General features: G+C 50.8%; 2 protein-coding genes and 1 long non-coding RNA gene across 3 annotated transcripts; 1 reads left to right on the top strand and 2 right to left on the bottom strand.

The window, feature by feature from the left end:
• Positions 1-3250: 3250 nt before the first annotated feature.
• Positions 3251-12818, bottom strand: adnpb (activity-dependent neuroprotector homeobox b). The gene is made up of 4 exons (XM_076026674.1): positions 12196-12818; positions 8879-8995; positions 7659-7751; positions 3251-7518 (listed from the first exon to the last, which is right to left on the bottom strand). The coding sequence occupies exons 2-4, from the start codon at positions 8984-8986 to the stop codon at positions 4417-4419; spliced, it is 3303 nt and encodes a 1100-aa protein (XP_075882789.1). The 5' UTR covers positions 8987-8995; positions 12196-12818; the 3' UTR covers positions 3251-4416.
• A 1379-nt stretch (positions 12819-14197) lies between these two features.
• Positions 14198-17033, bottom strand: dpm1 (dolichyl-phosphate mannosyltransferase subunit 1, catalytic). Its single transcript, XM_076026675.1, has 9 exons — positions 16863-17033; positions 16460-16559; positions 16356-16385; positions 16192-16272; positions 16037-16062; positions 15367-15462; positions 15192-15260; positions 14878-14992; positions 14198-14606 (listed from the first exon to the last, which is right to left on the bottom strand). Exons 1-9 carry the CDS (start codon positions 16991-16993, stop codon positions 14502-14504), a joined length of 753 nt encoding a protein of 250 aa, XP_075882790.1. The 5' UTR covers positions 16994-17033; the 3' UTR covers positions 14198-14501.
• Positions 15359-16455, top strand: LOC142888417 (uncharacterized). Its single transcript, XR_012926692.1, has 3 exons — positions 15359-15465; positions 16169-16272; positions 16356-16455. It is a non-coding gene; the product is annotated as an uncharacterized LOC142888417 (long non-coding RNA).
• Positions 17034-17320: the final 287 nt, after the last annotated feature.

Genomic DNA, 17320 nt, shown 5'->3' with positions numbered 1-17320 from the left:
CCAGGCGCAGGTGCAACCTGGGACAAGCTGAAACAGGAATAAGAGTCTGACCTCCCAGCAAACCTCCTCTGCAGTGTTGACACAGTGACAGGCACTGTTGGCTGTGTCACCACCACACCGTGCAAAGTTTCAAGGACAAGGAGCCTTTTCCCGAACGACGCATCCACTCCAGAAAACAGCCACAACAGTTCATCGGTTGATAAGAGATTTTTTTGTCGTTTTCTGTTGTTCTGCTGTTTTTTTACTTTGGCAAATGTCAAACTGTCCAGGTGAGACTCGTTTATTCACTTTGGTGAAGGATGATGTTGCTTGGTGCGACGCTTGGGACCTGAATACTGCTTCAAGCGAGGGTCATTCAGTAGATTTCTGGCTTTTTCTCTTGCTGCATCACCAGACATTTCACTGAAGCCTCCACCCCAGCATCGGCAGACGGCACAGTTTTGATTTCATTACTGACTTCAAACATTCATCTCCTCAGGCAGTTACCGTGATTTTGACAACACCAAGTTTAACTGCGGTGGTGTGTCCCTCGTTTCTAGGGGTCAAAGATCAAAGTCTATAGGAACCGTTTCATTTCCTGCCCCCAACCACTCTCACCACCCTCGGGCTTTCGTTCCTCTCATGACCATGTGATCTCCCGCCAGATCACTAAAAAAAAAAAAAAAAAAACCCAGAAGAAGCCCCACCCCCTGAGTCTTTCTCCCTTCTGGTCTGGCCCAGCCACCGTCACATGACCCTCCCTCGTTCTCAGCTCACAGACCTTCTCTTTGTGTCACCTGGGGGATGAATTTCAGGGTCGTTTCACAGTCAAGTCGTCCACGCTGCGGTTCCTCCAGCAGGTGGCGTTGGCGGTGGGCTCGGGTCCTTGCCCCCTGTGCTAGTCCCCCCCCCGTCCCCGACAACCCGGCCCTCCCTATGGGTGCGGGTGTGCTTCCCCCTCCCAAGCCTGCCACCCACCCACTCACTCATCTCCTTCCAAGTCCAATCAGTCAGCACTGCAGGGGAGGTGTGTCTCACCCCTGCAAACCCCCCCCCCCTCCCCTTCTTCACTCCCCCCGCCCCTCCCTCCCTCTCTCCCCCACACTCCCCCGTCAGCACTCCCGTCATTGTCCTGGTTTGTGCGCGACGACACACGGATGGCGACGACCTCCGGCCCCTCGTGAGATGCGATTGTGGCGTGTGGCAGCACCACGCAACGGACGCAAATGCAACGCAACAGTCTGATGAGTTGGACACACCCCACTGGTGCGTTATTACTGTGTTCATACACACACGCGCCTGGCAAAAAAGCTCAGACAGTCTCCTACCAGGGGGCGCCATGGAGGCCTCCACCACAGACTCTTTTTTTTTTTTTTTTTTTTTTTAATAGGATGACAACAATGCAATTTGTGCACAGGTGGATGCAGGCTGCAGGTCAGGTGTGTGTGTGTGTGTGTGTGTGTCAGAGGGTCACCTGTCCACCCCACCTCCCTCCCTCCACCCCTGCATTAAGAAGGAGGGCTGTCTCTCGTTGCCTCAATCTCCCTTTGTGTCTGAGAGCTAACACACACGCGCGTACACACACACACACACACACACACACACACACACACACACACACACACACTAGGTCTTCTCTCTACTCTGAACACAGGGGGCGCCAGTCGCTACACTGCCGTCTCCTCCCCTCCCCCACTCCTGCTCCTCCCCTCTCTCGCTCTCACTCCCCCTCCCCGCCTCGCCACCCCCCCCCCCCTCGCCAGTTCTCTCCCCCGTCGCCTCCCCCCCTTTGAAACACCGCTGAGCGCCAGGCACAGCACTGCGGCTGAGGCCTCCCCCACAGTCTGCCAGGCCCCTCTCCTTCCTCACCCCTCCTCCTCCTCCCTCTCTACCTCCCTCCCTCCCTCCCCCTCTCCTCTCCTCTCCCTGGCTCCTTGCAACGGCATAGCAACACCGCCTCGCCTGCCGAGGAGGGTCTTCCTTGCCTCCCTCCCTCCCACGCTGGGGCAATTTTCCCTCCATTTTAGGTTCCTCATCCCAGGATGGCCAAGGATGGGAGGTTAGTCCATACAGGAGGTGAGCGTACACAGTAGGTGTTGCACGGGTTACCTGGCCGCTGTGAGCAGGGTGACGCACCGGATCAATCGCATCTAATTAAGCCGGGTGTGCACCACCGACTCGGGCATTTCCAACCAAAGGCTTTGGGCACACGGTCTCATCGCTGGAACCCGAGTGCGTGGTCGGTTGCTACGGTTTGAGAAGCACCGGCTAGGGATTACCCACCGCTGCAGTGCTGAGCTTCTGAGGCTATATCAGCAAGCGATTCAACTCATTTAACAAAGCAACGCCTGGTACTTGTGGAACGGGCTCGAGCTGCAAAGGGTCACGCCGTGAATCCTTCCCAGCGATCGAAGGAGGATGACAACATAGCATCAGTTATCAAGGCCTCATTTATGTACTTTATTGAAATGAACCTACTTACTTGCAAGTATTCAAATATTTAAATAACAATATTTTCTCTGGGTTTTTTTTTGTAAGTCAGCAACGTCGGCAATCAAATTTTTGGTGGCATTTAATGGTCTTTTTTTTTTACATGAAACCAAGACTTCACATCGCATCCCCAAGCAAACCGAGTTTGAAGAGAACTTCAGGCCTGAAGGAATATCGTGGTCCTTTCTGATCGATTTTGAGGAGGAACCAATTGTGCATTCCATTCTAAACCTGTTTCATTCCGAGTTCAAGGCTGACAACGTCATCAGAAGCACCCCCCCCCCCTTTCAAGTCTGATGTTATGTCCCAATTCAGGGGCTGCGTCCTTCGGGGGGGGCCTCGTTTGAAGGTTAACCTCGTCACTCTCGGAGCGATGCGGCCGTCCCAATTCAAACGCCGCCAAACGGATGTAGCCTCCAGCTAAAGGATCCTTCATCAGATCCCAAAATGCACTGCAGCCAGCATTTGCAACCCTCCTGCAAGCGGGACGTTGTCAGCCTGAACGTAACGGTAGACTCCCGACGTAAATGGAATGCACCCCACCCAACCTTGCGCCCCAGCTGGACTATTGGGGACGTCAAGCCTGGAATTGTGCAAAATCCATCTTGACAAAAGCCAATCTAATCTTTTTTTTTAAGTTGCAGTATCAAGTAACCAATCATGTTGTCGATTTGTTTGCAATGATAGCAGAGGGATTCTGTAAAGCCTGACGCACTGCGTCGACAAATCCCAGGAATAGCCCCCCCCCCCCGCAGAACCAAGAAGCTGCCGTGGCCACTGGTTCCGTGAGAAGCACAATGACAGCACTTTATTCTTCATAAATGCTTGGGTGAAAAAAAAAAAAAGAAAGAAAATCAAAAGAAAACATTCGCACAATTCAAAAAACACAAAGAACACAACTCTTCTTTTCAAATAATAATTACAAAAGAAAGAAAATCACGTTGTGGATGTCAATATGGTGGTTACTGTCCAGTTGTGGTTCAAAGGAACATTAAATAGAAAGCAAGTTACAGTCACATCTAGGCTAATGGACATGAGAAAGGCTGATAAAAGTCAAAGAGGAAGAGAAAAGGTTGCCACTATTCTTTCGGAACAAATCAGAGAGGGGGATAAAATTAAAAAAATAAAATCTAGTCAAACTGAAAGCAAGAAAAAAAAAAAACAGAACAAAAGAAAACGTGTTTTTAATTTTATATATAGATATATTATTTTGTCAAAAAAACTAGGTTTTTGTTAAAAAATAAACATAAGTGAGAACACCAGCCACCAAAGCGACACCTACCGTTAAGCATACCGATGGAGAACATGTGAGGCTACCTTACACATAGGTAATAGCAAATATTCAAGGGTACACGTTTGGGGGGGGGAGGGGGGGAGGGGGGCGCCGTGTGTCCAAACATATCTAAAAGACTGTACAAATATACACTTGCCCATCTGGTTGCTAGAACTACATGAAAAACGATGGATTATCTGGTCGGCTGAAAAGCTTCTTTTTTTTTCTTTTTTTTTACTCACAAAAACTCAACATCTCAAACGCCACGCTGCCAAGGTCGGTGGCTAAATCAACATGGACATTTCCTTTATCTCAATGTAATAAAGTATACAGAAGGCAAAAAACTCTTGTTTGGTGTGACTGCACTGTTGTCCTTGCAACTTTGTAACCCCCGCCCTCCCCCCACCCAACCCAACCCAACCCAACCCAACCCACGTTCGGGGAAGAGACGTCGGAACGAATCTCAACATCGATCCCAGCTGCTCGTCGAGGTCCTGCACTAGAAATGTCCACGGATGGCTTGTTTGGAGTTCCCTTCTTGTCACTCCCGCCGTTCTCAGGAACCCAACAAGGGCGGCCCTTGTCTTTCGCTTCAAACGAGGCAGATTTGTTGGCATGGCCTAAATCTAAAGAGTTTTTCTTCTTCTTTTTTTTCCCTCCCCCTCTCAAGTCAGTCAGACCTGCTGTTTGCCCAGCTGGGCGCCGTCTCCTCCACTTCTTGCGGACGATGGTACGAACTTGGGGATGATGATGGGTAGAGGGTCTCTGCCTTTGGCAGCTGGTCTTCCTGAGCTCTCTGTGGGTCCAAAGCCATTCTCTATATGCTGCTCGTCTTCGTCGTCGTCGTCATCGTCGTCGTCATCCTCATCGTCGTCGTCGTCATCATCATCGTCGTCGTCATCATCGTCGTCTTCGTCGTCGTCGTCGTCATCATCGTCCGACAAGTCATCCAAGTCTGAAACTGCGACAGAACCCGTCTTGGGCTCGGTTCTCTGCTGAGCGTCGCTGCTCCGCTCGAGGAGACGTTCCCCCACCAGCTGCAGCTGCTTGACGCTGCTGCCGCTGCTGCTCTTCTTCTGCTTCAGCTGCAGCTGCTGCTGCTGCGGCTGCACTTCTTCCTCGTCACTGTCGGAGTCGATGGCGATGGGCTCCGAAAGGTCTAGAGGCATCTTCTGTGGTAAGCTGTTGTTGATTGTCTTGGTTTGGTCTCTGGTTGATTTGGGGGCCGGAGGAGCAGCCTTAGTCTTTGAACTTTCCAAAAGCTTGGCCGACCTGCCCTTTCGAGGCGGGGTAGCAGCCGCTGCGGCCACGCCGCCGTTGGAGGCCGCCTGCTCCCGGTGTCTCCGGAGAGCCTGCTCCGACACACCCATGCACGTCCTCGACGTCCGCCTGACGCCGCCGCCTCCCCCCTCGTACGCTCCCTCCAGCACGAAGCCCAGCTCGTGAGTGACCTTACTGATATCGTGCATGCTGAAGCCCATCAGCACTCGGCTGTTCTGGGCCTCGCACTCCTGCACACACTGTCTCCTTTTGTTGGCAAAGTGGCCGGAGATGTCCGACTTCCAGAGCCACAGGCTGGCGGCCAGTTTGTCCACCTCCCGCTGCGTGGGGTACGGCGCCTGGCTGAAATACTGCGTCAGGAACGACTTCCTCGATTCGTACGACTCGTTTTCCTGCCCTTTGGGGTCCAGAGCCAGAACCACCGGCTCGTCCGGGTTTTCGACAAACCCCGACGGGCCGTTGCAGTCTCTCGGATGGGCCCTTTCCCCGGGGGGTCCCGGCCGTCTTCGCTTTGGCGCGCTAGCCTCGGCGCCGTCCACGCCGGCCCGTTTCACGGCGCCGCTCTGGGCCGGAGGGACCCGGGAAGAGTTGGTTGCCCGACTCTCCTGCCCGTTCTGCGACTTCCCCACACCCCTGCAGTGCACCAGGTGCAAGGTGATGGTCGAGGCGGTCATGTTACTTGTGTAGACCCCCAAGCAGTGAATGCACTTGTAAGTCAACTTCTTTTCCACGGGGTGGACCGTCTGAATCACCTGGTGCCTCTCTCGCAGGTGGTGGGCCAGGGAGTCTGAGATCGGCCCTTTGAGGATGGAGAAACAAAGAGGGCACAGTGTCTTCCCCACATCCCTCTTGTAGGGCACAGACACCTGGGAGAGACCCTTGCTGGGCGGGGCGTCGGCGGCCCCCGAGGGCGCTTTGGGCGGCAGCTGAGGCATCAACCTCTTGCCCGATATGAGGGAGGTCGAGAGGGCCGACGAGGCCGCGGTGTGATTCTGAGCGTGAAACGCGACCGACTCCTCCGGGGCGTCCCTCATGTTGTACGTGGTCACGATCAGCTGGACATTCTTGGGATTGCCCTGCTGGAGGGTGAGGTCAAAGGTCAAGGGGGAGTCCGTGCGCGGCCCGACGCTCTCGTCCGGGTGCGACAGCCGCATGTGGGCCACCATTTTCTCCACGTCGTTGAAGGTGGCGCGGCAGTGCGGGCAGGAGAGGCCGTGGATCAGCATGTGGTTGAGCAGGGTGTCGCTGGGCAGGTAGCGGTTGCAGTAGAGACACTTGCTGGTGAAGTTGTGGATCTTCATGATGTAGTTGGCCACGGCCGGGACCTTCTCCGCCTTGTGCTCCTTCTCGAAGTGGGCGCTGTAGACGTTCTCCGGGAAGAGCTCGTTGCAGATGGTGCAGATCTTCCACTTCTGGGTGTAGGACGTGCCCAGCACCGAGGAACCGCCCTTCTTGGCGGTGACCGACGCCACCGTGGTGGCCGCGGCCTGCACCCGTGAACCCAGGGGGTTGGATTTCAGCGAGGACGAGCCGATCATAGCCGGACTCCTCAGGCCAGCGGCGGCGGCGACGGCGGCGGAGATCAGCTGCTTGGCGGCGTGCGACTGCTGGGGCACCGACACCTGGGCGTTGCCCGGCAGGGAGACCCTCACCTGCTGGGCGCCCAGCGAGAACGGCTGGGCGCCTGCAGCTTTTAGCCTCGCCGGGTCGTGCTTCATCCCGGCCAGGAGGTTCGAGTTGAAGCCGGGCTTGGACGACACGACGACGCGGGTCGGCTGCTGCATGCCGGGCGTCCTGGTGGTGGCCATGACGGCACCTTTGGGGCCCATCCCGATGATGGTCTTGTCTCCTATGGTCTTGGGCGGGATCATGATGATGGGTTTCGGCCGGGGCACGATGACGCTGGTGTGGCCGATCATGGCGGTCACCTGGTAGCCGATGCGCTCGTGGTCCTCGATGACGTGCTGGACCAGCGCCTCGTACGTGCGCGGCACAAACAGACACTTCTTGCAGTGGATCTGGTGGTTGATGGCGCTGTTGGCGGCGCCGCTCTCCGACCCGCCGTTCTGGGCGGTGGTCTTGTCCCCCGGCTTGGCGATGTAGGGCTGGGCCACCTGCTGGAAGTGTTCCCGGTAGATGTGCTTGCGGACCACGTTGTACAGGGGGTCCCTGTACGTGCACTTCTTGCAGTAGTACACCGCCTGCTCCACGCTGTCGCCGGTCCTCTTTAGCATGCCGTCCTTCATCACGAGCCCACCGGCGCCCGACACCATCCCCCCCGGGCCCGGCCGCACTGTGCTGTTGGGCACGTGGAAGAGTTTAATGTGCGTCTCCAGGGTCTTTTTGTTGCCATTGTAGGTGCAGTAGGGGCAGTTGAGCAGGATGTTGTTCTCAAAGTCCTCGCTGTGGACGTTGCGGAAGTGGCTCTTGTACGCTGAGAAGTACTTGGATGAAAAGAGGCATCCGGAGCAGCAGAACGGCTTGGATCTGTAGTCCTGGAAACAAGCAGGGCAAAAAGGAGTTCTGACTTTGTAGGGTCATTTTTGGGAATCAAAATAGTTTGTTGTTGTTGTTTTTTTTAAAGCAAACCGTGAGTGAAAGATGAAGCATGGCATAAAAAGCTGATGTCACACACCTGGACTTTGGTATGTGACGGCTCCCACATGCACACATCTTCCCACGAAGTGTGCTTTATATATACGTCTGGAGGAGTGTAGTCCTTGTAGTCCTGAGAGACAAATGTAATGAGATTAGTACACTGTGGAAAAAATAATGGAATAAACAAGGTTATTATTTAGAAAATGCATCTGTGGAAACAGGACGTAATAAAAATAATAATAAAAATAATAAGAATAGATTTTATTTGTAACGCACTTTACAATTGTGGGCAAATCTCAAAGTGCACAGTGATAATAAGAGCAAGGCAGACTAAAAATGAACAAACAATAAACCAAACATGACCAATAAAAACAGTCAACAAATACAATCAGATTTACAACAGGTCCAAATTCTGGATAAAGGGTATAGGATTAATTACCAAGATGTTTTTTTTTTCACATACCGTTAACAAGATCACAACCAATGCTTCCTGTTAGGTGTCGGTGAAGAACGACAACCACATTTCTGCTAGGGCGGAAACGTTTACTTTGCTCTTCTCTCAGAACTTTCACGGAACGCATTTAAATTGCGCACCGATAACAAACTTGGCTTTCTATTTTGCGCCACATGACTCAGCACAGGTGCAACAGCTTGGCGTCACAGCACCGCGTCTCGTTAAGTTGGTCCGACAGCCACAGAATTTTTTTTTTTTTTATGTAATAATATTCCATCTGTAATTGCAGGGTATGTTTTGCAGGGGGAGGGCAACCGGCAGATAAATTCAACTCTGAATGAGAGCTGCCTTTGGTTTGGAGCCATCGCCGCAGAAAATTACACCCCCGTTCATTTTAAGTCCTTTCAAGAGAGTCAAGCAACACAGATCGGACCGAGGTGATGAATTATGCAATCTTGTGGTCCTGCTTGGAGTGAGACGTAACGCCGCGGCATTACGCCGATTGGGTTATTACACTGTATGGATTAGTTTATGATTCCGGTTCATTGATTCCCGCGTCATATATTCTCTGTGTTAGTGCAGCGGGCGTTCCCCTGCAGAACCCTTTCATTCCTGCAGGAGGAGACCAAACAGAGAAGCAAACCCAAGTCCTGACTTGAGCGTTTCAAGAATGACATGCCGCTGCGGTTGGGAAAAATACTTCTTTATCCGTCATTGCAAAGTCGAGACAAGAAGAGAGAGACGCATTTTGACCCTAAAAGAGACACTGCAGCAGCTGTGCACCAATCTTCAGTGGAACCCACCTCTAGGTGATCCCTGCAGAACTCCAAGCCGATGTCTCCCAGCACCCTCTTGACATTTTTCCTTGCTTTTCGCAGACTGCCCAGGTTATTGACGGGGAGCTGGAACATTCTGCCCACCTGAGTAGAAAAGGACAAACACAACGGGTTATCAACAGCACAACCAGGAAGTGGAACAACCGGAACCGGGACGTTTTCACGGACGAGTCCCACAAACGGTTGGAGTTGGAAGGTTTTTGGTCACAGTTCAGGAAGAAGTGATCTATGCATAATGACTTTGGATGAGACATGTCGATCAAGAGCTCCGATCCTGGCACACTCCATTGTTATTCTATAGGAGGATATTACTGAACGTCAGTCAGCTTTTCCTTTACAAGCCCCCCCACCCCCATCTCTTAAAGTGACGTGTGCTAGACAGCCTTCATCTTCAGAACAAAAAGTTGAAACGCAGAGCGCGGCCCAAGGAGGGAGACTCGTTTCAAGGCCACCTCAAGGAACCCAACAATAGCAATCAAACTTTCGGGGGAAGGTTGAAGTTGACTTCTGTTGACAGTGCACACAAGTCAAGAGGAGGCAGCTGATGCGCACTCGCTCCTGTCTTTCACATACTAATGTAAACAATGCAGCTCAGCAGTTTGTTTGAGTGAAAAGGTTCCGAGATGCAAAGTGATGTCTCACACTTTTTTCCTGCTCTTCTTACCCTGTTTACCTCAGTCACTGGTGGTGGGTGTGTTGTCTTTATAATCACTATTTAGATTTTTTTTTTCTTTGCTTGTACCAGTTTTGGGTCTGTGTGGCTGCAGTTGGTGAGAGAGGAAAGAAAAATAGCAGGGATTTGTTGGTATAGGTGGAGATTCAATAATTCACGCATGCTTCCTGCCACACCTCTGCGTTGTTGTTACTGGAAGTGTTAAAAAGTCCACCTAAAACCTGAAGGCTTTGGCTCGTTCACTAGAGAAACACTGAGATGCCATTCATCGATTTAATTCTACTGCACGACTCTTCCTCTCCCATGTATCGTCGACGCAACGAGGAAGAAGGAAACACAATGCCTCCCCCACCCCCCAAACCGTAACAACCAATCCCTGCAAAATAAAACTCAAAACAACAACAACTACCACTGCTGATTGGACAAATCAATAATGTCTTATCAAAAGGTCAGAGGGAGCAGGACCCGCTCCATTCACCGCTGAGTTGTCCGTCGAGTTCGGAGCTCCGTGGGGGTCAAAGGTCACCTGTGCATGACAGCACAAACGCGGCTCGGTTAGGATAGAATAAACAGAACAGCGGTTGAGGACACATCTTGTTGGCCTTCTTGAAGACTCAAAGCAGGGAGGTGTGTGTGTGTGTGTGTTTCCACTGGAAGCTCATAAAGACCAACAACTGAGTCCATCTGTCTGAATGCGTGGCCTCGTTGACTGCGGGTCTGCCTTCCATTCTAGATGTTGGTTTGAGTGACAGCAGACAAACACCCCCCCACCCCCCAGCCCACTTCAACCGTCTTCCTCCCTTCCACTTCCTCTTGCATGGCGTGGATGGCGCTAGAGAGCACCACCATTATGTAAGCCTCCCTACCCACCCAGTGCTTTCACCCCCCCCCCCCCCGTTTTTTCTCTCTCTCCTCTCTTTCTCCCTGCCTTGCAATACCATCACAGAATGGCGCCTCCTATTGAGTCAGCAGCAGCTTCTACAATATGTCTGCAGTGGAGGTGGGGAGAGGGAGAGGGAGAGGAGGGAGAGGAGGGAGAGAGGAGAACGGGAGGGATGTTGGAAGGGGAGGGACAGAAGGAGCGAGGGAGATCAGCGAGGGGGGGGTGGAGTGTGTGTTTATGTGAGAGTGTGGGGGGAGCGAGGCGGGTGAGGGAGTGAGGGTACGGGGGAGAGATGGGAGGAGAAAAAGAGAGAGGAAGTGGAAGGGGGAGGGGAGGGGAGGTCGGACATGGCGGGATCAGAGGAGAGAGAGGGAGGGAGGGAGGGAGTGGAGGAGGAGGAGAAGGGGGGTGGAAGAGGGTGAGACAGATACAGGGAGGGGGTGGGAGGAAGAGAAGGAGAGAAGGGAATAGAAAGCCGAGGGGAGGAGGGCGAGGACGAGGAGGAGGAAGCAGAAGAGAAGGAGGAGGAAGCAGAGGAGGGGGAGGGGGAGGGGTTGGAGGGGGGAGGAAGAGGAGAAATAAGCCAAGGAGAGTCTGATGAGGAGAGGAAAAGGAGGAGGAAATGGAGGAAGAGAGTGGAGGCTGCTGTTCTCTGCTGAGGGCCGCTGGCAGAGAACAGGTTTCCCCTTCTGCTGTGTTGTTGTGTGACACACACACACACACACACACACACACACACACACACACACACACACACACACACACACACACACACACACACACACACACACAATGACCCATGCACTGGAGAACAACCTCTGTTTCTACTCTGGTTGTTTACTGGCGACGAGGAGCAGGAGAAACTAATGGAAACATTCACCAGAATAATAGTGACACTATTAGCCACAATAATAATAATAATAATGATACTAAAACAAAAACTTTTGAGGGGTTCATAACCTGTAATGTTACCTGAACCTGAGCATCACCTGTGCGGAGGGAGCAGTGACCAGGAGGGTCACTGGATGGCAGGGTTACGAGGAGCACAGACAAGCAGTCACCCGGTGGCCAACTTCACCCATCAGAGACCAAAATCTGACTTCACAACAATCACTAAATAAAAAGGAGAGGGGGCATGCATCCCGGAACCCAGACACAAAACTCCCTGTACACGCACTACCCCCCCAAAAAAAATTAAAAGTCCGTCTTGAAAACTAACTCTCGGGGTCGGCTGCTGTGCACCATGTGGAACCAATACTGCGATCTAACACCCGACAACCGGCCGTGTCCGGATCGATAGCTCCGCCGGGAGGGCAAGCTCACAGCCCGTGCTGCTGCTGCTGCTCCTGCTCCTCCTCCTCACAAAGAATCGGGGCACACAGCCGCGCCGAGTTAGCATGCTAAGCTAGCCAACTCGAACCGACAACATGGGTGCTACGGCGCTTCGTTTCAACCCCTCGAAAAACACACACACATACACACACACATCTGCGAGACAGTCAATTCACCCGAGGGGGCTGACGTAGAATGGCTCCGCGTATAATGTAGGCGACATTACGGGGCAGCCAAGTTTTCCCCCTCGGTTAGCCAGTCGGCCACCCATCGCATCACGGCAGGTAGTAGCCGCCACCGTCGCCGCGGCAGCAGCAGCAGCAGCAGCTAGCAGAGGCGGCCGCCGGGACCGCGTCGCTTTCATATGTGGCCGGGCGCCGTGACAGACAAGTTTACCTGCTTTTCACATCCGTCGCTCCCGCAGGCTCGAGTGAAATGTGTCACCTCGGGATGGCTTGAGGAGCGGTTGGAAGCGTCGCACACAGACAAGACGGGGCTCGGTTTCGAGAAGATCCCCCCGCGCCCGCCTCTCCAGGTGACAGCTAGCCCCGCGGGGGAGAACCCGCGCTGGCCGGCCGCTTGGCTGTCCTCCGAACCCGGTCCCGCCGCTCCGCCGAGTCGGGCTGCCTTCTCCTCTCTTTGGTCAGCAAGCGGGTCGTGGTTGTGCCGCCGCCACTCATTAAGAGAGCTCAAACCGTCATTCTAACAAGCTCGGTGCGGCCGTGGGCACGTCCAGCAGTCCGGGGCGAGCAGCGAATTCACTCTTTGTAGTTGTTTTTTTCTCCTCAAAGAAAAGGACCCGGTGTGTTGAATCGGCCGGCAGCCTACTGCGCTTTACCCATTCTCTCCCCCTGACAGACAATACACATCCAGCCGAGAAACTGCCCGATCCAAAATGGCGCAAATAAAAAGGGCGGAAGTGACATCTACTTGATTAGCATAAATCATCTCATTGTCAGGCCGCCGCGAGCCCGGGCTCATTAAAAAAAAAAAAAAAAAAAAAAACAACTCTTGATTGGCCTGTCAATCAAGCTGGGCCAATTAGGCGAGACGTCGCTTGACGTGTGACTGAGAGAATTATAAAAAAGGAAAGTGGGCCGCTTCTGCTTCCCGTGCGGGAGCCTGTGGGGTAAACAACCCGGCGCAGCAGCACTTGCGGTGTTCTGCCGCCAGCGGGCGTCCTTCCGGATGGGTGCCTTTGATGCAGGCGCATGCGCAACTTTGCCTACATCTGGCAAGCTCACCACCTCCCCTCGCTCCTCTCCCCTCCCCCCTTTCTCCCCTCTCGGAGGGTCGGATGTGCACAGAGCCTCAGCACTCAGTTACAGTAGCCATACGGTTGCGCCGGCGGTGGGTGGCGCTATTGTCTATGGGCGCTATACCCGCTCTGTTGCCCGTGACTGTCCAGCGCCAGGAAACTGCCTGGCCGGGACTACTTTCCTGTAAGGTGCCTGCTGACTTTCGGCAGCGCAGTGAATTATAGGCAAATGATTGGTCCGTCTTGGCAGCTCAGCAGTTCAAACTCTCCTCACACGTCGCCATAACTCACCACCTGAACAAATATTACCATAAATGTTTATTGATTCCTTCCTCCTTCGTCTCGCTACAGGGCACTTAGCCAGCATATTGTTAAACAAGCTTAACGTTTCAATGATGTCAGCTGGGCTCCGGGATATTGTCACGTGCACTTGATAAATTAAAAAAAATAATAATAAAAGCCCGTGTGTGACGGTCAGAGGAACGGGCTGATCGGGAGTCTGGGTCCAAGAGCAGCAGCACACCAATGTATATCCAATCCAAAGGACAACCCCAAACTTTACCAAGCATTTCATCAAAATCAAAATTTTGCAGTTTCACTGACATGCAGCTATTAAGAAAACAAACATATTCGTTCTAAAAATCTGACAAATATCTCAACCATCTGCCCTCGTGGGAAGCACAGAAACTAAAGAAAATCACGTGAGGTTATCAGTCGTTTTGGTCTTTGAAGTTATTGGTGCTGTACCGAATAATCCTTTCAGATGAAAGGTGAAACGTCAAGAACACCAGAAAAGGAGTCACAATTCAGCACTTGAGAAACGGATAAAAAGCTGACAAGTTTGTCCCAAATTTGGATTAATACTTTTAGTTTTACATCCAATCCTCAAAAATCTTGTAAAGGTTTGGCACTATATCTTTTCATTTACCTTTCAACTGTTGTACTATACATCCTCTGTTACTGTGGGACTTTTTTTTTTATATATGTATTATTATGAGGTGTTCCGTTGTTTTAAATCTATGGTGGTCCTGAAGTCTCTTCCAGGTCAATCTTTCCAAAGGACTGCTGGTCCTTCTGGTCAACTGCAAGTGTCAAATAGTATCGGGGAAAAAAAATACAGAACCCACACAAAGCACAAACTAAATTAATACAAAATACAACATCTTTAATTATATACAATCACAGGTGTGGCAGATAAACATGTGATCCAACCTAGAGGGAGTTTGTTCGGCTGTCCGGTCGGGGAATTGATGAAAATAAGAGCTGATGTCCCTTCAGTGTTTCCCCTGCTGCTAGAAGGCTGGCGGTTGTTTTGTACTTCTCGCTAGTGTCATTTCACATCTAGTCACTGTCTGATGAACGGGGAGGAGGATTTTTATTTCCACCCCCGACTGGAATTGCGAGGCGAAAAATCGACAATAGTCGGTTTCACGGGGTGATAGATTCATGTGGTGGCAAACAGGGTGAGCAGTCCTTTCACAAACGACACAATCTCGTTCCCTCCCAGCTTGGACTCTCCGTACACTCGGTCCACGAAGGAAATTGGAACCTGTCGGAGGAGAGACAAGCGTGGAGGAGAAAACGTTTAGAGGCACAAACACACACAAACCCCGACTGGACTTCTCGCGGCTTTAGCGTCCACAACAGAAGAGGATTCCCGTCAGACGCGGGACGAAAACAAAGAAGCCCCCGCCCAACAGGAAGTGCCTGTTTACGCTTCTTTTTTTTCTCCCTCAAGCAGCTGTGAAGAACGCACAGCGCTCGGCGAACAATGCAGTGAACGACCGGACGATGGAAAAATATTGAATCACGGCCCTCACTTCTCCGACGGTGTAGTTGAGCTGTCTGGCGCGGACGATCATCTCCATCTGGAAGACGTAGCCTTTGGAGACGCAGCGCTCCACCAGACTCTCCAGCACCTTCTTCTTGTACAGTCTGGCACACCGGCGAGAGCCACAAGCAGGAAAATCCGCTCAGGTTATCAACGCCCGTACGACACAAATTTTCCTGCAGGACTCAACGGTTTAGCAGCTGCAGTTGTTTAACCCCTCCAGCAGAGGGTGCTCGAATCCGAAAATTTAACTGTGTTGGTCAATAAAATTGTCACAGACTTGTCATGAGCATCTTTCCTCACCTGAAGCTGCCTGTGAGGTCTGAAGCTCCAGGCCTCAGCAGCACTTGAGTCAAGAAGTTTGCTCCCCGACTGGGAAAAGAAAGGAAGAGGCAAAAAAACCCAAACATGTGTTATATTGTTGTGATCTCACTCAGTGAGGAACTACAGAGTTGAACACTTACGGTTTTTTGATTACCTGATGAGTTTCCTGCGAAGATCCCAGCCGTACACTCCTCCGTTCCCACAGTAACGAGTCCCAGACACCAGGTCATAGTTACCCGACTTCTGTTTCCTGGTCATAACATTTTAAAAGCTCAATGTTATGATAATTTGTAATGATAAACAATACCAAAAAAAAAACCAACAGAAACTGGGACAACCACAGCATGCTGCTACTAAATTATAGCTTCTCATTGTCATGCCTGTCTCATGCATTTGTTATGTATTGTATTGGGAAAGGAATCAGTCTCAAGTCTCCAAGTGGAGTTTAATTTAGCGCAGTCACCAACGTTTACCCCCTGTTTCGTCTGGCTCAGAACCTTTTTGTCTTATCAACAATCAAATACAAAATAATTTTACATCCACTTGTGAGTCTCTGATGCAGACACAAACATACTCTGACAAATATTCAATGACATCAATTAGTATTGAGTAAATTTTTTTTAAGGGTGTCCGAAAACTTTTTTCCACTACTCTTGTGCTCCAGTTCTGAGCTCTGACACCTGAGGTAAATGAAACGCATCATTGAAATAAAAATAACACGCTTACCCAAGAAACACAATTTCAATAAATAATGCAACTAGATAAAGGGCTGCAGAAACACAGACATTGATTTGTATAAACACAAATAGAAAATGTACACTCACTCAATGAATTCAGGAATAAATTTAGGCTGAAAGAATAAAAAGGAAAATTCCATGTGAAAAACACAAAACAACCCAACAATGTCACTTAAGGAGTGTTGTTTTTCTTTTCTTTTTTTTTAAAAAAAGAAGCAGAGATGTTTTGACACGACACTCACATGATGCGACAGGTCTGCATCCATGATGAAGATGAAGTTGCCAGTAGCGTGTTTCATCCCATGGATGTAGGCAGTGCCTAGGTGAGGAAAACCCAGCTTGTCAGTGTAGCTTTGAGTGCCAAATACACATCATCCTTATCAATGTGTCGTTTTAACTCACCTAGACCCAATTTCTTTGCTCGTGGTCGAAGGAGCTATTCAAAAAAAGCACACAATTAGTTTATGGTCGTACAAAAATGTATTAACAATCAGTGAGTGTAGGACTCACAATTCTGTCCTCTCCATAAATCTTCTGCAGCTGCTCAGCCACCTCCAGTGTCCCATCAGGGCTCCCGTCGTCAATAACAATGATCTCGTAATTAAACCCGCTGTGAATGAAAACAGAAGGTTGACGTTCAGTCAGTCGTTCATCTCTTTAAATGCTCACTAACAACTGTGGTAAAGTTACTTCTTGACTGAACCAGCGACAACAGATTATTCATTAAGTTAAAAAAATGTTTTTTAAATACGTAGGTATAACATAGTTATTGCACTAGCGATGAAACTTGATTGGCTTAGCTTAGTGACAGCTCATCACTGACAGGCATTACCGCAGCAAACACACGTTAGCTAGCGCTAACCGAGCAGCTTCTCCCGGGGAAAAAATTAAAACAAAAAGTCGCTGACTTCACCTTTCACCGAAATATTTCACCAGAAGCCAAACGATCAGCGGGAGGTTCTCTCGCTCGTTGTAAGTGGGCAAAAGGACAGAATATTTGTCTCCATCGTCCCGTTTCTGCTGCGAAGTTTTCCGGCTAGCCATAGTTCCAACGTCACCGACTGCGACGAGCTGCACAGCGCCACCCAACATCCTGTTTTGGGGATTTTCAAGTTAAGACGCAGCAGTCGTGTCAATATTTTCCTGGCCGTGCTGCATCGAAAATATCTACATTTCTAAAACACCATATGGCTCATAAATCACATCTAGAACTTTAACGGTGGGGGTTTGTTTATTCTCTAGCGCATAGAGCATAAACGAGTATATTGAGCAAATTAACCTTTATTCTGAAAACTATTATTGATGAAACAGGAAGTACACTTACGAGTGAGGGTTATTTAAAATCTTAATATCGTTTTTATTTGTAGAAAA

The sequence above is a fragment of the Nelusetta ayraudi genome, unplaced genomic scaffold (assembly GCF_046127955.1).
Source record: "Nelusetta ayraudi isolate G7.1 ecotype Tasmania unplaced genomic scaffold, CSIRO-AGI_Nayr_v1 ptg000019l, whole genome shotgun sequence".
Taxonomy (NCBI): domain Eukaryota; kingdom Metazoa; phylum Chordata; class Actinopteri; order Tetraodontiformes; family Monacanthidae; genus Nelusetta; species Nelusetta ayraudi.
Note: the sequence above shows the minus strand (reverse complement) of the source record. Positions and strands in the feature narration are given on the sequence as shown.